The 24,832-nt window shown below is 38.9% G+C and overlaps 1 protein-coding gene across 1 annotated transcript in view; it reads right to left on the reverse strand.

Annotated features, from left to right (window-relative positions):
• ERICH1 (glutamate rich 1) overlaps window positions 1-24,832 on the reverse strand; it is a 100,810-nt gene that overhangs the window by 7,725 nt on the left and 68,253 nt on the right. The window contains exon 3 of the mRNA XM_023728232.1: window positions 418-1,121. Coding sequence (XP_023584000.1) covers window positions 418-1,121 — 704 coding nt within the window. The remainder of the gene's footprint in view (window positions 1-417; window positions 1,122-24,832) is intronic.

Genomic DNA, 24,832 nt, shown 5'->3' on the forward strand with positions numbered 1-24,832 from the left:
TCCTAAAGGAGATAGTTGTGTTTCTTTTACTTCTTAATTAGCTTATGAAAAAGAACATGAGTTCATCAAAGCCTCAGATCTGTAATTATTTTTCATATAGAAATAGAGCCTAGAATACCAGTATATTCCAACATCTGATTTTAGAGAAATAAGTTGATCATGAGACCAACCCACATCTGAAGTCATAATTTTACTGAGGCTGGCTGTATTCTATTTCTTTTGATATGCATTGAGCAATGTGCTTGCTAGTCTGGATCTTTGGTAGAAAGAATTCAAATACTCTGATTTTTGTCTCTCAACTAATTATTTATTTTGAATATTTTAATACATTTTATAGCTTACACATTAAACATTTTACTACTTTTTTTCAAAATTTCAAAATACTATTCAAAAGAAAAATTAAGGAAAAAAACATACCATCATAGAGATAAATTTCGTGTGTGGACTTCAAGAAGTTTAGGATACCATCTGCCTTTTCATTGGTACTTTTAACATCTTCCTCACTGATGCCTTTAACATCTTCCTGGTTGGTGTCTTGAATGTCTTCCTCATCGGTGTCTTTAACATCTTCCTGGTTGGTGTCTTGAATGTCTTCCTCATTGGTGTCTTTAACATCTTCCTGGTTGGTGTCTTGAATGTCTTCCTCATTGCCGTCCTTACCATCTTCCTCATCAGTATTTCTTAATTCTTCTTGTTCACTGTTCCTCTCCTCAGGCTGGTACATGAAATTGATGCCAGAAGCTTTTGTTAGTAAGCCAGCTACTTTCTTCTTTTTAATTTGCTCCTTCTTTTTCAGTTTCCTTTTTTTATTTTTGCTTATTATGGGGCCATCCGTGTGCTGTGGCTGTAATTTTTCTCCTAAAAGACTCTGCTGTTTCTCTAATTCTGCTTGTTCTACATGGACATTATTGGGATTTTTTACATTTTTCTTTGATTTACGCCTTCTAATTCTTTTTCTCTTTGGTTGGTCATGAGGATCCTCATCTATAAAAGAAAAATAAAATGCAACAAGTTTCGGTAAAACGGAACCATAATAAACGTGATAGGCTAAGTAAAATTTCCATTGAATCTTGTTTCCAATAGAAAAGGAATTTAAAATATTTATTTCAGGGATTCTCAACCTTAGCTCACACTAACTACACTATCAAAGACCCTGAGAATAACCATAATAAAAATTAACAGCCTACTTTTTTTCCAAGAATGGCAGGTATAGGTACACCATATTTTTACACAAATGACAAATGTCTTCTACGTCTGTATGCCAGCTGGGCCCTCCCCCCATGAGGTATTTTTATTTATTTTATTATTTATTAGCTATTATTATTCTATTATTGTACTTTAGATGAAGGTTTACAGAACAAACTAGCTTCTCATTAAACAATTAGTACACATACTGTTTTGTGACATTGGTTACTAACTCCAAGACACGTCAACACTCTCCCTTCTCGACCCTGGGTTTCCTATTACCAGTTTTCTTGTTCCCTCCTGCCTTTTAGTCCTTGCGCCGGGGCTACTATGCCCCTTTAGTCTCGTTTTGTTCTATGGGCCTGTCTAATCTCTGGCTGAACAGTGAACCTCAGAAGTGACTTCATTACTGAGGTATAAAGGTGTCTGGGGGTCATACTGTCAGGGTTACTCCAGTCTCTGTCAGGCCAGTAAGTCTGGTCTTTTTTTGTGAGTTAGGATTTTGTTCTACATTTTTCTCCAGCTCTGTGATCCCTGCCAGAGCAGTCAGTGGTGGTAGCTGGGCACCATCTAGCTGTGCTGGACTCAGTCTCCACAAGGTATTTTTATAAGCATGCTATGCTAATTTTTTTGTTGCTGTAAAAAAATTAGCATAGTGTGCTTATGAAAACACCTTGTGAGGGGAGGGCCCGGTTTTTAAACAAATGTAGAAGCACATGTTATTTGCATAAAAATATGGTATATATACTCACAGTTGTTATAATTTATGATATGTGGTGTGTTTTTAAGAACGTAAGAGTTGTTAAAGTTTTATTGGGAGTAAAATTTCATTCCTATGGTTGTGGTAAAAAAACAAAACAAAACATGAATTCTTATGTTTTTTAAATCTTATTTTGGTGCCCTCTAAGAGTTACTTGTATGAGTGAGAATAAAAAAAAAATGATGACTGCTCCTTTGGATTAACAATAGGTCCCATGAAATGGAGATAAAGTCTGCGCTGTGGGTCAGCAGAAGCTGGTAAATAAAACGAAATGAATCAGTGGTGTGCTGGTGAACAGCTAGTAACAGCTAATAACTCATTTCTCGATTTCCCCAGTGTAAACACTCCCACGATGGCTAATTTCAAACTACCAGTGTGATTATTACTGAGTGGGAAGAGATATGCACAACTGATTCTCCTGAGTCAGCTCTAGTACACCACCGAATTAGGTGGCCAGGGAGGATAAGACAGGAAGGAAGCACAGTGGATAGGCCCTGACTCATAGGATTGGCTAGAAGAGGCAACACATTAGTCAGAAGGAGAAACAGTGCATTGGGTTACTTCTGGAACGACAAAGGTCTCAAATGAATAAATGGCACCAGGTGGAGTTGACAGAAGATGGCACGTAACACTTGAGGGTGGATATGGAGATTGAAACAAAATAATTATTATAAAAATTATATGCTACATCTAAAGCACATCTGCATACCCTTGGTGGTATGTACGCCAGTAAAGGACACAGGCGGAGTCTATACCTCATCCTTTTGTGTCATACTCAACATGTGGCTCTCCAGACCCTGCCTGAAGAGATCTAGAACTGCAACACTTGTTACCGTGCCATGAAGCGGTTTGATTTTCAGACAATTCTCAGTTTTGAAAAGTTCTTGTTAGATTTTTCTGAGCTGCACACTACCAACTATCAAAGATTATTGTGAAGAAAATCACGATTAAATAATATATATGAAATTTCTGAAACACCGTATAAAAGGAAGACTTGGGTTATATTGAATAAAAACCTGTTTCCCTATAATTTCTATTCAAGGACTTTAATCTTGTCCTCTGGAATTAGGTACAGCATGTCTAGTTTGTCTTCCACACTGGAGTTCTTCAAGATAGCTTTCATATTTCAGCTAAGTTTCCTCAATAGCCTCAAGAATGCTTCGCACTACAGAGCTCCAGGTAGCCATTGGATCCAATGTGCCTGAGATATCAACCTTACTTATTATAATGCTCTAGATGCTCTGCTCAGAAAAGCTACTTCTTCCCTTGTTCTGGACACTATGAGTCTATTTATGCTGCCTAAACTCCCATTAATTTGATTAAGCAGTCACATCATGCTTACCTTACTCTGAAAATACAGTCATCTAAAACCCATAAGTATTTTAACAAATATTAAACCTCATCTCTTTCATCTGACATACACATAGCACGCACATACACACACACACACACACACACACACACACACACACACACGAAGGTCTGTCAAGTTAGATACTATGTTCTGGAAATGATGAAAAAATATTACTTTTTTTTTTTAATGAGAGCTCTCATTTTTCTCTTGATTCACTTGGCAACCATATCTACAAACTCTATCGCTATCTTGAACTTTGCATGAAGCCAATCCTACTCTTCATAAAATCATGATATATTGGATTATTGTCTAGTTCATGATTAGTACATTTAATCTCCATCACCACTGGATTTTTGAATACGGTATTTTAAATTTTTATTCACAAGTGTTAATAAATATTAAGAAGCTGATAAGTATAGCTGACAGACCAATACTGATTCATACACATCTTTTAATAGCTGACATTTGAGCTGGTCTTTTAAAACACTAATGTTCAAAAAATAACCACTGTTTATGAAATTTGCTTTTTTATCTTCCAGGTTCAGTTAAAAAAAGAAAAAAATTAAATTTCTTCTCATTGATATCTATTCAAAAAGTCTATGCTTGACTTCAATGATCTGGAGAAAAGTAAGCCACAGAGTATTTTATGATCCAAAGTAAACCCATTTGGGAACTGATGCTATAGATCATTGCGGGGGTGGGGGGGAATGTATCCTTATTATCCACTAAGAATAATATACAAAGTGCTTCTCTTATTTATTCTCTAGCTTCTCTATGAGTATCTTTCTTCTTTGTATGCTCTTCCAGTGTATCTAGCTAATTACCAATTTTATCCTCTGTGGTTTATTTCTCTTTGTACATGGTAAGACTATAATATAAACTGTTCCTCTGTTGAGAATTGTTACATTATTGATCAGTTTTTTTAAAAAAAGACTATAAAATAGTAATTTAAAAGAGTGAGGGTGGCAAAAAAGTTTATAAAACAATAAATACATCATACTTTTAAATACATGTGTGTGTTTCTATGGTGTATACATTACTTTTTAAAGGAAAATTGAAATACACATTAAAGAATATTAGAAGTCTATATCCCAGGATGTTAACTGTGGTTACCTTTGGGTGACGTAAGAGTCCCGGGATGGCGTAAACAGTTAAGTGCTTAACTACCAGCTGAAAGGTTGGTGGTTCAAATCCACCCAGAGGTGCCTCAGAAGACAGACCTAGCGATCTGCTTCCAAAAGGTCACAGCCTTAAGAATCCTATGGAGTATCTCTACTCTGCACACACGGGGTTGCGGTGAGTCAGAATCGACTTGACGGCAACGAACAACAAGAAGCACAGATGTTTTGTTTTTTCCAGTTAATTTTCTGATTTCCAAGTTTAGGGCATTAAGCAGATAGTGCTTTTATAATAAGGAAAAAAACTGCTAGTTTAAACTTGATGAAATTATGACATTTCAAAACTTATGGGAATGTCACTAAATCCTGCTTAAAGGGAAATTTATAGTCTTAAATATATCAGGGAAGAAAAAAGGTAACTATCAATGATGTAAGCACTCACTCAGGAAGCTAGGAAAAAAATAGGAAGTTAAACTTAATGAGAGCAGAAGAACAGAAATAAAAAATAAAAGAATAGGACTAAAGAAAGAGAAAACAATACAATGGAAAGTAATCAACAAGCATTGAAACTTTGAAGAAAGAAAATGAACAAACAATTAAGACAGGTTAAGCAAAAAAGAGAGAAGGACTAAATAACCAATATCAGGAACAAAAAGGAATACACTAATATATATCCTATAGACATTAAAAAGCTAATAAAAGGGTATTATGAACAATTCTATACAAATAAATTTGATACTTTATATGAAATGGAGAATTCTGAGAAAAGCACAACTTACCAAAACAGACATATGAAGAAGTGGAAAATCTTAATAGTCCTATATCTATTTAAAACATTGATAACTTAAAAATAATCCCACAAAAGAACTTTAGCCCTAGATGGGTTCATCTGTGACGTGTGCTAAACACAGAAGGAAAAAACTAACACCACTCTTTCATAAACATTTGCAGAGAACAGAAAAGGTAGTGGCCAGTTACCGCTCATTTTGTGAAGCCAATGTAATCTTCATCCCAAAACTTGACAAGGACAAGAAAGGAGAGCTACAGGCTAATCCCTCTCATAAATAGTGATACAAAAATCCTAAACACAATATTAATAAACTAATTCCAGCAATATAAAATATTTAATCAATTTTAACACCAATACATGCTAAAAACTCTCAGCAAACTAGAAATAGGAAAATTCTAACTCAGATGCCGGCTATCTACAAAAAAACAACAGGTAGAATCATACATAATGGTGAAACACTGAAAGCTTTTCCTCTGATATCAGGGAAGAAACAGAGAAGTCCACTGTCATCACTTCTAGTTACCACCGTATTGGAGGTCCTAGCAGTGCAATAAGGTAGGAAAAGAGAGAAAATGTATAAGAACTGGAAAGGAAGATATAAAAGTGCCATTATCACAGATAGCATATTGTATACACAGAAAATCCAAGAAGAATCTTTAGATAAACTGTATTTCAACAGGTGAATGGATGAGCAAATACAATGTCTCACTACTCAGCAATGTAAATAAATGAACTATCAATATACAACATGGATGGACCTCAGAATAATTTGTTGAAGACAGACAGACCTTCCCCTGAAAAAAGAAGTCCAAATGATGATTTTTATATAAAATTCTAGGAAATGCAAGCTGATCTGTAGCAACAGAAATCAGATCAGCAGTTGTCTGGATGGGGCAGTGGTGGGAAGAGGCGGGGGGGGACTACCAAGGGGTAGGAGTAAACTTTGGGAGGTGATGAATATATTTATTATTTTGACTGTGATGATGGTTTTACAGGTGTATGCATATGTCAAAAAGGATTCCTAGTGGTGCAATGGTTAAGTGTTCAGCTACTAACCGAAAGGTCAGCAGTTTGAACTCACCAGAGGCTCCATGGAAGAAAAGACCCGGCAATCTGCTCCTGTAAAGATAATAGTCTTGGCAGTTCTAACCGGTCTGCAGGGTCACTATGAGTTGGAATCAACTCAACAACACACAACAACAACGCATGTCAAAACTTATCACGTTTACACTTTGATCAAGTATAGCTTACTGTATCCCGATTATCTCCGCAAAGCTGTTTTTATAAAAAGATCATGTCTTCTAGAGTCGGACTACCTAGGTTTGCCTTGACTCTGCTATCGACCTGCTGTATGAGATTTGTAGCCCAGTTTTGCCATTTGCAAAGTGAGGGTATTAATAATTCCTCCTCCATAACACTACCGTGAAGATCTATGAGTTAATACACACAAAGCACTCAGAACACTGCCTACTGCTTAGTAAGGGTGTTGAACCTGCACAGTGGCGCAGGGGAAGTTTGGTTAGAGGGTATTCCAGCTGTCTTTTATTTCCATTTGTGCACATGTGGTTATTGCCACTCCTAAGTCTTAAAGGTACCAGGTGACCAAGACTTTCCAACGTTTCTAGAAAATGAAATATTACATAAAAATCTTAGGTATCAGCTCATATAGAAAAACAATATACTTTAACCCTACCTTATTTAAAACATATACCTACAATTGTAGTGAAATATTCCATTGTGGTTACACATATTTAGTAACTGAGAAAAAAAAAAGATGTATATGAATAATTTTAGCGTGAAGAAATGATTTAGCATGAAGGAAAAAAGTCTCCATGTGGACTAGAGTCAAGGAAAAACTCTTAGAACAAATGCAAGGGTAATGTCCTGGAGAAAGAAAATTTAAAGACAATTCCAAAGCTGTTTCACAATTTAATTTAGGCAAGCTGAGTACACTTCTGCAGGTGAATTCTATCATAAGCCACAAAACTCATCTATTTTGCAATTACTGAACTTCTGTTTACTCACACACTCCAATTTCTTTATGATGTTTTTCATTATATTGCTCTGTTTCTTGCCAAACTAGAAAACATTTAATAAACAAAGTTACATTTAAATCTAGGTGGCAGGATATCCATGACATAACAGTTACTACCTAACAGTTTCACACATTCAAAGTCTTATCAAACGGGTCATGGTCTCTGCCAGGCTGACTGTGATAATCTCAGATTTATCAAAGGAAACAAAAAACCAAACCCATTGCCGTCGAGTCGATTCCGACTCATACTGACCCTATAGGACAGAGTAGAACTGCCCGATAGGGTTTCCAAGGAGCACCTGGTGGATTCAAACTGCTGACCTTTTGGTTAGCAGCTGTAGTTCTTAACCACTGCGCCAGCTGGGTTTCCTATCAAAGAAAGAACCATAAAGAACGATTTGCCAAAATTAGAAATTGAAGGATTGTGATGCAGTTAAATTTTTTTATGTTAGTCTGACAGCCATTTTCTCTCCCAAACTGTAGGTTTCCTGAAGAAATAAACACTCAGTGTATCAACTGTATATAAAAAACCCGTTGCCTTCAAGTCGATTCCGACTCATAGTGACCCTACAGGACAGAGCAGAACTGCCCCACGGGGTTTCCACAGAGCGGCTGGTAGATTCAAACTGCTGACCTTTCAGTTGGCAGCTGAGCTCTTAACCGCTGCGTCACCAGGGCTCCAAATTGTATATAGAACCCTAACAACCACTTGTTTTGGACTTATATTTCTAGTGCAAATATCTATCTAGAAAGTGTTTCTGTGTGGGAAAAGAAACTAAGTAACCAAGAAAAGCAGCTATCTGGTTCTTTCTTCTTACTTCCCAGTCGAATAATACTTTTTACTTTTCATATTCTTATATGTTTTAAATGTTTCATTATAACCTTTGACTGGGCCATTTTGCTCCATTAGCCTGAGAAGGAAGCGAAGTTCTCAGGATTGATGCCTGTGTGGAAAAGGCAGTTTTGCAGGGCGGGGAGTATTCTATAACAGGCGGCTGTACCTATGGTCCAAAATGCTGTCTCAAAAATGCGTGTCATTGGCCACTGGTGGAGCAGGCAGGAAAGAATAAATGGTCAGGCAGACACCCAGTTCCCGTGAAGATAACATGAAGATATGAAGACAACATGAAGGTATAGTTTATGAAAGGAAACATACTTTGGTAATAATAACAGCTGACATTTGCTTGATGTATTAGAGGTACTGACACCCCTGTAGTCCAGACCATTTACTCTAGCTTGGATTAATTTAACAGCCTGACCTATTCTCCTTTCTGCCATCTTTGCTCCTTCTGAGCCACGTACAACTTGGCAGCAGGCATGAGCCTTCTAAAATGCAGGTCTCCCAAGTTCACTGCCCTGCTTAAAATGCATCAGTGGTCACCCACAGTCCTAAAAATAAAGTCCAGACAGTACAACACACCATTCTGGATCTGGTTCCTGCTATTTCTTTGTTCCGGCCATGCTGATGATCTGCAGCTGTCTTTGAATGTCTACACAGGCTGGATCACCCCACTGCCCGGGACGCTCTTTACCCACTTCAGTCCTCTGTCTGGCTAACATGCTCCAGGCCTTGGCTCCATTTCATTAAAGGTTTCCTTGCTTTCACTGACACTCAACTTTACCAATCATTACATTCTTTTCTAGTAATTGGTCTTTCCTGATGAAATGTCCAAAGCAAGTGAGCCAAAGTCTCACCATCCTCATTTCTAAGGAGCATTCTGGTTGTAAATTCTTCTAAGACATTTGTTCACTCTTCTGGCAGTCCGAGGTATATTCAATACTCTTTGTCAACACTACAATTCAAATGCATCAATTCTCCTTCGATTTTCCTTTTTCATTGTCCATCTTTTACATGCATATGATGCAATTGAAAAGACCATGGCTTGGGTCAGGTGCACCATAGTCCTCAGAATGACATCTTTGCTTTTTTAAACTTTAAAGAAGTTTTCTGGTATTCTTTGATTACAAATAAAAGGAAATTATAACCTATCTTATTTATTTTTACTACAGTCTTTGAAGAATAATAAAATATTGTACATATTTTTAAATGACAGCTTAAAATTTCTGCTCATGGTACATCTGAAGTGCCTAATGCAGTACTTGGTACCACAGTGAAAAGAAAGATGTAGGCTTTTGTTGCCAAGGGGATTCACTGTTGTCCGTTCAGCAGACAGGCCCCTGATGGTAGTTTTTTCCCAGACCTAGAGACCTTGTTTTTTCAGTTCTTTGAAAGCCCTGGTAGTTCAGTGGTTAAGAGTTCGGCTGCTAACCAAAAGGCTAGCAGTTCAAAACCACCAGCCGCTCCTTGGAAACCCAATAGGGCAGTTCTACTCTGTCCTATCGGGTCATTATAAGTCGGAATTGACTCAACGTCAATGGGCGGTTTATAATATAAGGGGAGCCCTGGTGGCACAGTGGTTAAGAGCTTGGCTGTTAATCAAAAGGTCGGCAGTTCAAATCCACCAGCTGCTCCCTGAAAACCCTATGGGGCAGTTCTACTCTGTTCTATAGGGTCGCTGAGTCAGAACTGGTTTTTATTTACTGAACACCTATGATGTATAAGGCCTCAAAGGGGATATGGCCTGTGAATTCCAGGGTATCCTTTAAGACTCAGCTCACATGCCAGTCCTCTGGGAAGCAAGTCTTCCTTGAGCTGACTATGCTAGGTCCCTCTTCCTCCCTGCTCCCAAGGTGCTTTCACCCACCTCCGCCACAGCACTTACGCATGGTTCTAATTATTCCTGCTTGTCACCCCCACCAGACTGTGTGGAACTTTCTTTTATCTATGCATCTCAGGTGCGCTGTCTGAGACTGGCCATAACACATTCAGTCCACAAATATTTGTATGACTTTAATGTGTGAATTGTTGAGAAAAGAGTGGACACAAGATGGACCTGCCTTCCCTGCCCTCATGGAGCTCACCAGCTATGCTACATATGCACTGAATAAAATCATTACAGTACGTGGTTCCTCACCGCAAAGAGGTTACAGTCGAAATCAAAATGAGGCATATTCAGATAAAAAGGTTACTCACTGAGTCACGGCAATAATACAGTGGCAAATAGGCAATTCAAACAATATATGGCGAAGGAAACTAAGGCAAACGCTATCCAGAGGGAGTAGCTCCTGATTTCTTGGAAGATGGGAGATTTGAACTGAGCCTTGAAGGAAGGAATATGGTTATGTAAAAAAACACCAAATCCACTGCCATCGACTCAATTCTGACTCATAGCAACCCTACAGGACAGGGCAGAACCGCTCCATAGGGTCTCCAAGGAGCGGCTGGTGGATTCAAACTGTCAACCTTTTGATGAGCAGCCGAGCTCTTAACCACTGCGCCACCAGGGCCCCATGTTTAGGTAACAGCTTCCTAAATCCTGATACGATTCTCCTGTCTGATATGATCGTAGTTAGCTTCCTATAGATACAATTGCGCTTCTAACTTTCTGTTTAAGTCGCAATTTAAGAAGGCTTTTCTTGTAGCTGTTGGTTTGGTTGCCTGTATTTGACAGGTGGCCCCTATAAAATTCACTGTATGCCGAAGTAGAATATAGAAATCTATTTGTTACTTACGACAATGTAAAAGAAAAATATATTAAAAAGTCTTTAAATTTTATTTAAAGGAATATTTTACAGAATTCTCAGATTTTTATATGATAGCCTAACTATTAAAAAAGGCATAAAAATTTAAAAAAAAAAATTCTACTTAAAACTGCACAGACAATTTTCCAAATTATAGCATTTACACACTCACACTCAAGCCACAAGCTACAGGAGTCACCAGTTAAAGACAACATATCATAAAATGTGTAGCTCCCAACATGAAAAATACTAACTGGTAAATATATGGGACAAAATGGTTACTGAGTCGCAACCCATAGGCTAAAGTCAAGCCATTTTATTTCTAGGCTTAACAAAATGCACTTATCTTTCTAAAATAACTAAATGATAAGAAGATACATTTGTATTGGGCATGATCAAGTGTATGAGACTGGCTGGCAATATAAATTAATTAAATATACCGTGCCTGTTTATAAAATAGACTAGAATGGAAAACCTCATCTCATAAATGATATCAATAATTTCAATTCTTACAGAAACGTTTGCCTCAAATGACCTTGTTATTGACTTCTTGATGAGTAAATACTGACCTAAGGGACCACTACGAAGGTCCAGAAGATTAAGAGTTACCTCCCATCATTACTGCCCCATTCCCCTAACACAGGAGAAAGGAGAAGATGATCCTTTTGTTAAAGAGCCGTACTGTTCATTCAGTCATCAAACATTTGAGTGCCAGGATGAGCCAGGCGCTGTGCCAGGTACTTCACAGGCAGAGATCTAGAAGGCATGGTTGCCTTGCTCACAGCACAGCAGATGAGACAGACTTTGTACTGACGAACGGTAGTACAAAAGGTAACAACTCTGCTAGAGGTATGAATATAGTGTATAGTGTAGCGGGAATATCACAGAGGCCAGGACTAAGTCTACCTGGGAGGAGTTTGGGAAAGACTCTTAAAAAGGGGTGACATTTGAGCACTCTTTTACCATTTTCTAAATTCAGAGATCACATCATAAAAGTCTAGAAATAAAATAAGAATGTGAAAATACAAAAAAAAAAAAAAAATATAGAGAGAGAGAGAATGATGCTAAATGTAGAAAGTTAGAAACAGAAGGTCAGCAGAGGTGGTCACCAAGAAAAATTTAGGGGAGGGTAAAAAACCTTCGTTAATGCAGCTTTGCTGGCCCAGTGTTAGAATTCTCACCTTCCACGTGGAAGCCTCAGGTTCGATTCCTGGCCAATGCACCTCATGTGCACCACTAACCATCTGTCAGTGGAGGCTTGTCTTTTGCTATGGTGCTGAACAGGTTTCAGCAGAGATTCCAGACTAATAAGACTAGGAAGAAAGGCCTGGCAATCAACGTCTGAAAATCAGCCAATGGGGAACAAATCCCTATGGATCACAATGGTCAGATTCACAACTGATCGTGGGATGCTGCAGGACTAGGCAGTGCTTCATTCCGTTGTGCATAAGTCAGCGTAAGTCAGGGGCCCACTCGACAACAGCTAACAATAACACCAACAACAAAGACTTTCATTATTGGATTCATTAAATTTTGATTGTTTTATTTCCAATTTGGGTTTAAATAACTCATATTCAATCACTTGTTAGTTCATTTATACATACTTTAGTTAATTTCTGTGCAAGTAATAGTGTAAGATGAAAAATTAGCATAACTATCCTTCCTTAGTATTCATATTTATTTGGAAACCTGATGAACTATCTTATGTTAGTATACCCAAACCAAACCCACCGCCACTGAGGCAATTCTGACTCACACTGACCCTACAGGTCAGAGTAGGGTTTCCAAGGCTGTAATCTTTATGAGAGCAGACTGCCAGATCTTTCTCCTGTGGAGTGGCTGATGGGTTTGAACTGCCGACCTTTCAGTTAGCAGCCAAGCACTTAACTGCTGTGCCACCAGGGCTCCTTATATTAGTATATCTAATAAAAATCTTTAAAATAAAAAATATTAAAAGAGAAATAAGCTTATGCACGAAGCCTATCTGATAAACTATTTTAGAAAACTGAAAAATAATTGTTTCGTTTTATTGCTAAAATGGAATGATTACCACAAAACGACACAGGTTTGACCTTGTATTTATACAGCCACTCCAGGCTCCCAGGAAAAAGGGTCAGAAGTTTCCTGGTGTCACTAGCTTTCTATGTTTCTGTTCTTCTAATAAGAGGATCAGAAGATGGTTCTGTTGACTTAAAAGGTCTTCCCGTAGTTAAAGGACCATAATCTTCAATCTTGCATTAACCTTGGAGTGCCTGGTGGGTGACAGGCACAGCCTGACATCGGTGATACAACAGGGAGTAGGGCAAGGTCCTGCCCACAGGAGCTCGCCTGACAGGGCAGGAGCAAACAAATGCAGGGTCGCAGTGCAGTGTTCACAGTGCTGTGAAAGAGGGCTGCAGTGGGGCTGAGGTGGTAGTGGGCGGAATAGTTCAGGACAGATTTCTCAGAGGTAGTACTAGTTGAGACCTGAAAAGGTCAAGAATTAGTGAGACAGACAAAGGTGGGGAGGGGTGGAAAGCACATTCCAGGCAGAAGGACCAGCATGTACAGAGAAAGAGGTATACCTTAAGCCTGAGGAAGTCAGTAACTTCGATATTGCTTATTCGAAGCCATTCAAGAGCATCTAGGATATATGCCCAAGTCTAGAAAATTACATTTTCACTAGTGTCCACTCCATCATTATTTGCCTCCAGTGTTCAAAATACAAGCTTTCCAATCCCACACACACTAACACTTCTTAAAATTGTCAACATGGGTTTTGCAACATTTTTATGTGCATTTTTTTCACTTTGAAAATAGCTACATTATGATCAACTACACAGATCATTAAATTACCAGAAGGTGTAGCTATCAAAATAAGATAATCTTGAAACCAGAAACCAAAAATATCCCCTAAAGTCTTCTTAAACTAAACAATAGTTTAGCTTAACTAGTAAAGAATGTCTACCTTGAGCACTGTGCTCTTTTAAGATCTGTCTATCTGGGATCAAATGGACAACAGCAACTCGAAAGCTTAGACAGGAACCTTACGGGGCAGTGAGCTTATGTCAATGGGAGAGGGACATCTCAGAAAAGGAGAGTGAGAATAGTTGCAAAACTCGAAGAATGTAATCAATGTCACTGAGTTGTACATGTAGAAACTGTTGAATTAGTGTGTTTCTGCTGTGTATATTCTCAATAACAGTACAAATAAAATTATTTTTAAAAAATGAATTAGAAGCTTATATTACCTTACTAAAAGTAGCTCAGAATTTGACAGCATTATTCTTTCTTGTCTGCAGGTAAAAGTTAAGATGCTTGTTTAAGTTATCGGGAGTCAGCAACCCCACAGAGGAGAGCACAGCCTGCTGGGAGTCACGGGTCGGAAGACGGTGGTAAGGACTCCCATTGCTGGAGGATGCAATGAACTCAAGCCTGAGCCTACTCAGGAGTCCACGGGGAAGCCTGCCCTTTTCTATTCCCCACTGATTTCCCGGTGCTACAATGAACAAGGGTAGAACCTCAGGATATCATCTTACAAGGACTCCAGGCCTCCATATCTAGAGTAATACGTGATGCAGAGAATTTTAGACTTATTATCCTAGTCTTTCCTTTGACTAATTCATAAAATGATCAGAAAAGTACACCAACAAAGTCAAAGTCCACTTAGGGAGCTGAAGAAGCTGGCACCACTGAGTCTTCCTTCTCTGTGCTCACAGGAATGAGGGCAGCGCTGGGCAGTCTGACTGACTAACAGATGCTGAACTCCTGGACAGGTGCACTCACTGCTTTACAGCTTCCTCTAGGTCAGCACCTCCAGAGGGCCATTGTGCCCGCCTGTCCACCTGGGGACAGATCCCTGGTTTCTGTCAACTGTCTGGCTCCTGTCCACTCTCTGATGCATTTGTGGCCTAAGGGGGCAATGTAGTAAAGTTTAAAAAAAAAAAGAAATTGTGAACAGTTGGAGGATCTTGGTTTGAGTCCAAGTGCCATAACTTATTCTGTGACCTTGAACAAGTCACGTGAGTCTCAGCCTTCTTGTCTGGAAATGAGAACAATGTGCCCCATCCACTTCACAGGCTTGTTGAAGGGATCAGATGTGATGATATTCATGAAAAACATGCCCACTCTAGACAAAAGAGCATTTTTTAAATGGTTTTATTCACATCACTCATTAATCCTATTCCCTGAATTACCCTCATACAGGCGTATGACAGATCTAGAACCATTGTCCCGTTAGCATATAACTGACAGCATTCTGAATACACAGTGCAGATGAAAGACCGTTAATGGCTCAGGCTGCCTCAGAAGAAGAAAACAATGACAGTAAGTAGAGAAACCCTGATTTGCAAAAATAAAGAGAAAGATGGTAAACGGGTAAATGGGGTCTGTGATATCATAATTTGCATTATCTAATAGTTACCACGGCGACTTGCAAAAATGTTCACGCCCAACTCGCTTTCTGAATCAGTCTTCCACCCCATAATGTATCCATGTGCATGAGTCTGTGAAAACGTTTGTCTAGTACGGGAGTCTGGTGTTGGACGCGCTGTACCTGATCTCTGCCATTCCTGGATGGACATTACCACTGGTGTCTTCCCACCCTTTCCATGAGGATTTAGCCCTGCGTGGCTCCCAGGATTTGCTTTTGCTAGATGGAGACATTTACGAACTGGGATTCTATGTGCATATTATCTTTAATACCATTTCATTATTTATTTATGCTAACATAGATGTTTATTACAGTATATAAAGAAAATGAAATTCCGATCCAATATCCTCGTGTACTGCAAACATATCTATCTAATATAAGTTAAAGGTTAATTAATCAGGTAATTGGTGTTCTAAATGTCTCATATGATGCAGAAAATCTTGGTAGATTGTTATGTAAGTATTTATTAGTGTTTAGTCATTTTGGGGGTAAAGGCTTGGGATTTTTGTGTAAGACGGATGTATTATTATTTACTCAATTAAATTAATGAAATATACATCATGCTATCTTAAAATTTGGTATCCGGCACCTTTTCAAGCACAGATTAGACTTGGACAACAAGCCACACCTATTTTTAAAAGAGAGCCTATAAATTAATTTTTGAATTCAAAGTCTCTCCCTGGCAACTTTCTGCTAATAGGTACTCATCCAGCCTGAGATTCCATTACAGAGTTTCCTCATTTCTTCTCCCAGGAAGAAATGCCGAGGGCAGGGGAGTTCAGTTTAATTCCCCTTTATCTTTGTCACTCTCTGCAGCAGACACTGCTGGTCAGTTAACCCAACAACCATTCCTACCTCCTTCTGCCCTGCCAGCCTTGCACTACTGGGCTGAAAAAGCCTGATAAGGTGCTAATTTTCCCAGTCTCCCTCACCAGGCAACCACAAGAAAAGAGGGGGCATGCGGAGAAAGCCCTTCTACCATTAACTGTCCGTCCACTACCTGCTTTCCCGCTTTGAGTGTGATGGCTTAGTGCAAGCTATTAGAGCATCTTGCAACCACGAAGGGAAGGCTAAGAAAATTTTCGAGGTGCCGACCCATTGAACAACTCTTTCAGGCTTGTTGAATAAGTAGCAGAGACCCTTATGGTTTAGACTACTGTTAGTCAGGTTTCCTGACACTTGTGGCTAAATGCATCCTGATATTCATCTTGGCTATTTCCACTCTGCATTCCTAAACCACCAGGCCTTACCTAGGCCCCCCTTCCCTACAGGTAGAATATGATTATTCTGTCTCTTTGTATCCTGGACTCGCTAGTCTTACTAACCTCACACTCATCCTCCACACAGCTGCTTGGAGTGACCCCTTTAAATCAGTACAATGATGGGATCTCTCTCCCATTTTAAACTTCTAAATTGTTTCCCATCAATTAACAATAATTTTCCAGCTGGGCTTTAAAGGACAGATGGAAAGATAGATGGGAGAGAGAAAAAGTTGGAGGGAGGGAGGAAAAAAATTGACAGTCAGTGATCTAGAGATAAAATGAAGTTTTCCTTACCATGGCATTCGGGCCTCCCCTCTCTTGCCCAAGCCTGCTTTTCAGCTTCATCTCTTCTCAGCCCTTGCCATTCTGGACTCAACCTACAATTGCCCTCCACCCCTTCCCCACAATTCTCCATTTCCCATATCTGCCCAGCTCCTAATTAACTTTTTTTTGCATTCCTTTTTTTAAATTGGAATACTAATATACTTATCAAAACGTTTGCCAATCCAACCATTTTTACATGTATAATTTGGTGACATTAATTCTATTCTCCACATTGTGCAGCCATTATCATTATCTTTTCCAGAACTCTCCTACCACCATTAACATAAACTCTATGCCTCCTAAACACTAACTCCCTCTCCCCCCTCCCTACCACCCCAAGTAACCACCAATAAGCTTTGGTTTCTATAGATTTGCCTATTTCATATAAGGAAGAGCATACAGTATTTGTCCTTTTGTGACTGACTTATTTCACTCAGCATTCTGTTTTCAAGGTTCACCCATGGTGTGGCATGTGTCAGAATCTCCTTTCTCTTTATGCGTGAGTAGTATTCCATAGTGTGTATTTATCACATTTTGTTTGTCCATCCATCTGCTGATGGACATTTCAGTTGTTTCCACCTTTTGCCTGTTGTGAATAGGGCTGCAATGAACACTGGTACACAGCTTTCTGTTTTCAAATTTTGGGGGTAAACACCTAAGATTAGGATTGCTGGGTCCCGTGGTAGTTCTACGTTCAACTTTTTAAGGAACTGCCCAACTGTCTTCCACAGTGGTTGCACCATCTTGCGTTCCCAGCAGCAATGGATGAAGGTTCCAATTTCTCCATATCCTCGCCAACACTTTCTGTTTTGTTTGTTTGCTTTATCACAGCTATTCTAGTGGAGGTGAGGTGATCTCTCACTGTGGTTTTGTGGTTTTGGCTCGCATCTCTCCAACGACTAATGACATTGAGCATCTTCTCATGTGCTTGCTGGCCATTTGTATATCCTCTTTGGTGAAACGTCTATTCAAGTCTTCTGCCCATGTTTTTTTAAAATTGGGTACTTTGTCTTTTTGTTAAGTTGTAGAATTTATATACATATATATATTTTTAGACAGAAAATATATAAAACCCTACCAAATCTATAGTTCCTGAAAATTTTCTCCCAATCTGTAGGCTGTCTCTTCACTTTGTTGACCAACTTCCATTCACTTTTGATCTTTCAGAAACATGTTATTCCCTGTTTGTTGGTGAAGCATAAACCCCTCCCAACCATTTCCCTACCATATTATCTTCTCTCTATAACTTCATTCTTTTTTGTACTTTTATACTTTTTTATCGGTAGGGATTTGTGAGGTCCTCATTAACCTTTAAGATTCAGTGCGGACATTAGCCCTTTCTACCTTTCCCCAAATAGCAATTTTTTCTCTTCCACCATCATCAAAATGCCTCTCCTGTGTGCCCGTAACATCCTATACCTTCGTCTATCTCCAAACTTCTGCATTGTTTTATAACTGTTTCTCCCACTAAATTACAAGTATTTTGAAGTCAAGGACTGTGTGTTATTCCTCCTTGTACTTCTACTACCTATCACAAGCACCTGGCATATGATTAGGGTGATCATGTAATTGTTCAAACTGGAGACTATCATATCGATAGTGAACACCTCCGAGAGTGAAAGACAGTGAAAGCGGCAGCGCTTATGGGTGTAGGCGCTCTGGAGTCTCTACACACTGTTTGCATTTCTGTTTTCTACATACTCCGTTCTACACCCATAAGCACGGCTTCTTTCACTTTCAAAAGTGTTCACTATCAGTATTATGGTCACCAGTTTGAACAATAAATTACATGGCACCCTAATTAATCAATGACCGATTCTACCACTGGCATGAAATCTAACCACTTTGAGTCTTGGTTTCTTCACCTATGAAACGCAAATAAAATCTGCTTTTCCTACCGCACGACTTTGGTGAAAACCAGGTTCCACACGGCACGCTAGAGAGGACTTAGAGTCATTAGTGTTTATATCCTGGAGCCTAGGGCAGGTCTGGCACACGGACCTAAGCTCAGATACAGTGACAAACAGTCACCTGACTTTACCTGACAAAAGCTTGCTCCAGTCTTCTCGGCCATTCTAACCTATGTTGGAATAAGAGAAGGTTCTATGATAAACCTATCTAGTTACTAGCCCTTGAAAGAACAAAAGGTCCAAACTTTTGCATGTCTCCATCCTAGCTCTTTATGGCTAGACATGTATAACCCTTCCTCACCTCTTCTCAAATCTTGCCAATAGGTTCTAGCAGGCATCAAAGACAAAAAAAAAAAAAAAAAAAAAAGGCAAGGCAATTAATGTTGACAATTTTGCAGACAACCCTCTTCCAACTTAGAATATAATCAGTGTCATATTAAGCCAAATTGTCATTTCTGGAGCTGTTGTTGCTAGCTGCCATCCAGGAAGCTCCTGACTCACAGGGACCACATGTGCAATGGAACGAAACACTGCCTGATACGGCACCACCCTGTGACCAGCAGCAGATCAGGACTGCTGTGATCCATAGGGTTGTCAAAGTCTCATTTTCTGAGGGAGATCATCAGGCCATTCCTCCTAATCCATCTTAGTCTGGAAGTTCCACTGAAACCTGTTCAACATCATAACAACACACAGGCCTCCACTGACGGACAAGGAATGTGCATGAGGTGCACTGGCTGGGAATCGAACGTGGGTCTTTGGCAGGGAAGGTAAGAATCCTACCACTGAACCAGCAATGCCACATGACGGGAGTAAAGAAGATGTATTCTATTACAGCTGGTATTATTGTGCATCTCACTTCAGCCCAGAATATCAAGCAGAAAACAACAATAAAAGCTTTATTTAAACAACTCTGAAACCTTCGCTTTGTTATTCTTTTCTATTCTTTAAGAGTCTCTGCCCCTGAAAAAAAACAAGGTTACTTTACAATGTAAAGTACCTTAAGTACAGTACTAATTTCCTGTGACTTTTCCTATCATGTTAACAAAAGAATGTGAAGTGCATCTCCTTGAAGTAATTTTCTCCAAATTTCAGCACTTCTACACACTCCAGCAACTTCAAGTCTTCAAGAGGATATCAAAAAGCCTGTAATCTTACTTTCTTCATACCCACACGCACAATAAAAGCTATAGGAAAATTTGTATTAGGGAACTAGAGGCTTGTCTATTTATAATCTAAGACACACACTAATTTTGAAAAGCTGCCATCCCCAAAACATACCTTTCAGACATGCTAATTTTAAAAATAATCACAATTTGTCAAAATTCTCTCAGCTACTATTTGGAACCTACTTTCCGATGAACCACTGTAGATACCCAAAATAGCAATAGTCTTCAGATTATTCCAATTCTCACAAGCTGCCCCGTGTTATAGTAAAATAAAATGAGTTAAGTATTTTAACGTAACATGTAACTGACCACTCGTCCGTCAGTTTGTTGTACTGTGGTGGCTTGCATGTTGCTGTGATACTGGAAGTTATGCCATGGTATTTCAAATACAGCGGGGTCACCCGTGGTGGACAGGTTTCTGCTGAGCTTCCAGACTAGGAAGAAGGACCTGGTGGTCTACTTCTGAAAAAACTGGCCAGTGAAAACCTTATGAACAGCAATGAAATATTGTCACATATAGTGCCAGAAGATGAGCCCCTCAGTTGGAAGGCACTCAAAATATGACTGGGGAAGAGCTGCCTCCTCAAAGTAAAGTTGACCTTAATGACATGGATGGAGTAAAGCTTTCAGGACCTTCATTTGCTGATGTGACATGACTCAAAATGAGAAGAAACAGCAAAATGTACACAGTACTAATCCAGGAAAATTAGAAGTCGTCAAAAATGAAATGGATCATATACACATCAATATCCTAGGCATTAGTAAGCTGAAAAGGACAAGTATTGCCCATTCGGAATTAGACAATCATGGTCTACTATGTGGGGAATGACAAATTGAAGAGAAATGGCATTGTATTCATCGTCAAAAAGAACATTTCAAGATCTGTCCTGAAGTACAATGCTGTCAGTGATGGGAAAATATTTATACACCTACAAGGAAGACCAGTTAATATGACTACTATTCAAATTTAAAAACCAACCACTAATGCCAAAGATGAAGAAATTAAAGATTTTTACCAACTTCTGCAGTCTGAAATTGATCAAACACGCAATCAAGATGCACTGATAATTATTGGTAAATGGAATGCAAAAGTTGGAAACAAAGAAGTAGGATCGGTAGTTGGAAAATATAGCCTTGGTGATAGAAAGGATGCCGGAGATCACGTGATAGAATTTTGCAAGACCAACGACTTCTTCATTGCAAATATCTTTTTCCAATAACGTAAACGGTGACCATACACCTGGATCTCACCAGATGGGATACACAGGAATCAAATTGACTACATCTGTGGAAAGAGATGATGGAGAAGCTCAATATCATCAGCCAGAACAAGGCCAGGGGCCAACTGTGGAACAGACGATCAACTGCTCATATTCAAGTTGAAGCCAAAGCTAAAGAAAACTATAACAAGTCCACAAAAGCCAAAGTACAACCTTGAGTATATCTCACCTGAATTTAGAATACTAGTGAACCCAAGACCAGAGGAGTTGTGGGATGACATCAAACACATCATACATGAAGACAGGAAAGAAAGAAAAGACCAAAATGGATGCCAAAAGAGACTCTGAAACTTGCTCTTGAACATAGAACAGCAAAAGCAAATGGAAGAAATGATGAAGTAAAAAGAGCTGAACAGAAGATTTCAAAGGGCAGCTCTAGAAGACAAAATAAAGTATTATAATGACATGTGCAAAGACCTGGCGTTAGAAAACCAAAAGGGAAGAGCACGCTCAGCATATCTCAAGCTCAAAGAACTGAAGAAAAAACTCAAGCCTCAAGCTGAAATACTGAAGGATTCTCTGTGGACAAAATATTGAATGGCACAGGAAGTATCAAAAGAAGACGGAAGGAATACACAGAGTCACTGTGACAGAAAGAATTGATCAATGTTCAACCATTTCAGGAGGTAGCATATGATCAAGAACTGATGGTATTGAGGGAAGAAGTCCAAGCTACACTGAAGGCATCGGCAAAAAACGAGGCTCTAAAAATTGACGGAATACCAGTTGAGATGTTTCAACAAATGGATGCAGTGCTGGAGGTGCTCACTTGCCTATACCAGGAAATTTGGAAGACAACTACCTGGCCAGTCGACTGGAAGAGATTCATATTTGCGCCCATTCCAAAGAAAGATGATCCAACTGAATCTGGAAATTATCAAACAATATCATTAATATCACACACAAGTAAAATTTTGCTGGCGATCATTCAAAAGTGGTTACAATAGTACATTGACAGGGAACTGCCAGAAATTCAAGCCGGATTCAGAAGAGGACGTGGAATGAGGAATATCATTGCTGATATCAGATGGATCTTGGCTGAAAGAAGAGAATACCAGAAAGACATTTACTTGTGTTTTTCTGACTATGCAAAGGCATTCGACTATGTGGATCATAACAAATTATGGATAACATTGTGAAGAATGGGAATTCTAGAACACTTAATCGTGCTCACGAGCAACTGTACACAGACCAAGAGGCAGTCAGGGATACTGCATGGTTTAAAATCAGGGAAGGTATACATCAAGGTTGTATCCTTTCACCATACTTACTCAATCTGTATGATGAGCAAATAATCTGAGAAGCTGAACTATATGAAGAAGAACTTGGCATCAGGATTGGAGGAAGACTCATTAACAACCTGTGATATGCAGATGACAGTGAACGGGAAAGAGAAGAGGACCTGAAGCACTTAGTAATGAAGATCAATGACTACAGTCCTCAGTATGGATTACACTTCAATATAAAGAAAACAAAAATCCTCACAACTGTACCAATAAGCAACATCATGATAAACAGAAAAAATTCTGAAGTTTCAAGGATTTCATTCTACTTGAATCCACAATCAATGCCCATGGAAACAGCAGTCAGGAGATCAAATGACATACTGCATGGGAAAATCGGCTGCAAAAGACCTCTTTAAAGTGTTAAAAAGCAAAGATGTCACTTTGAGGACTAAGGTGTGCCTGACCCAAGCCATGATATTTTCAATCATCTCATATGCAAGTGAAAGCTGGACAAGGAAAATAGAAGACCAAACAACTGACCCATTCAAATTGTGGTGTTGGCAAATCATACTGAAATACCATGGACTGCCAGAGGAACAAACAAATCTGTCTCGGAAGAAGTACAGCCAGAACGCTTCTTAGAAGCGAGGATGGGGAAACTTTGTCTCACAGACTTTGTACATGTCAGCAGGAGGGACCAATCCCTGGAGAAGGACATCATGCTTGGTAAAGTAGAGGGTCAGCGAAAGAGAGGATGACCATCGACGAGATGGACTGACACAGTGGCGGCAATTATGGGCTCAAGCATAGCAATGATTGGAGGATGGCACAGGACCAGGGAGTGTTTTGTTCTGTTGTACCCAGGGTTGCTATGAGTTGGCACCAGCTCTACGGCACCTAACAACAATAACAACAAGAAGATTTTTAAAGGAAATACGAGTTTTATTCTAGATACACAGCCAAGGCTACAAATTAATTGTGCCTAATAATTACCCTTAAACTATCAATGTCTTCTGGACCCTAAATAAAAAGCAGTAAGTTCAACATTTACTTTTGATCTAAACAATACATATGAAAGAAAAATTTTAAAATATATTGGTATAAGGTGCTTCAAATTACTTCAATAGTGTACTGTTTGCCTAAAATTCAGTATGGTATTTTGTAATAATACATACAGATTGTACACAGTTAGCAAATTAAATACTTGGGTCTCATAGACATGGACAAACAGGGCCATGTTGAGAGAAGCACATGTAGGCTACAGAGAGGCCCTGGACCAAGGTCACATGAAGTCCTGGGAAGTGTTAGACTGGCACAGAGAGGGGGCTATTGTTGCAGGCGGCAGGTAGATGGTGGGATATGGACTGGAAAAACATAGTAGCTGTCCGGTATCAGAAGAGCTGCCACTTGGGAGAGGAATTATTTTGTCTGATTTGGCCTTTGCAAATAAAACTTGGACCAAGTGGTACAAGTTATAGGAGAAAGGATTTAGCTTAAACTAATTTCTAGGACAGAATTTTCTAACAGAATGACTCAAAAATGAAATGGGCTGCCTCTGGAGACAGTTCCTTGTCAGACGAGCAGTTTAACTACTTGGCAAAGATGTCAGGGTTCATCTGAGTAAACAGGACTTTAAAAGTTCCCTGTAATACTCGTTTTTTTTTTTTAAATTGCATGGTTCTTAATATCTACAGCAGAATAATGTTCAAATACAGCAAGAGAAGAGGTTTTAACAGTTGAAAACAAAGTAGTTTTGTCCCACTGCTTTGCTTAAGTTACAAGATTAATTCAGCTTTTAATTACAAATATCACTGAAAGAATATATGGTTATAAAAATAAAGAATATAATGTTATCAAAAAGGGAGTTGAGTTAAAACACAGCAATGTCGATAAAGAAATTTTTTTATGATCCTAAATTTGGCTGCTTGACAGTAATCAGATATGACCTGAAGAAAGTCTGATTTTGCTTCAGTGAGCAAAGATTTTCTTACCTATTGTCAAATATCTATTTTATGAGGACATAATAAATTTGTGGTGAGTATATACATTATTCGATAATCTTCAACAAGATGAGTTTGGAAAATGTTTTTTACTTTTCATTGCTGTTTGGGTCTTGAAAACTGACTTAGTGGGAGAATAATTAGTTAGTGCCTCACCCATAAAAATACTTGATGTATACTTTTCAAAACAATTCACATACAGACTCATTAATTTTCTAAGATAACTTTCAGTAAATGATCAACAAAATGCTGAAAATTTTATAAGCAATAAAATCAGTGGTCTACACATCTTAGGCCACAGAGCAATCCTCAACAAGATCCAAAACGTTGAGATAATTCACAGTATCTTCTCTGACCACAATGCCATCAAGGTAGAAATTAACACTAGAAAGAGCAAGGAAAAAAAATCAACTACATGGAAACTGA

Source organism: Trichechus manatus, unplaced genomic scaffold (genome assembly GCF_000243295.1).
Source record: "Trichechus manatus latirostris isolate Lorelei unplaced genomic scaffold, TriManLat1.0 scaffold00023, whole genome shotgun sequence".
In the NCBI taxonomy this organism is placed as follows: domain Eukaryota; kingdom Metazoa; phylum Chordata; class Mammalia; order Sirenia; family Trichechidae; genus Trichechus; species Trichechus manatus.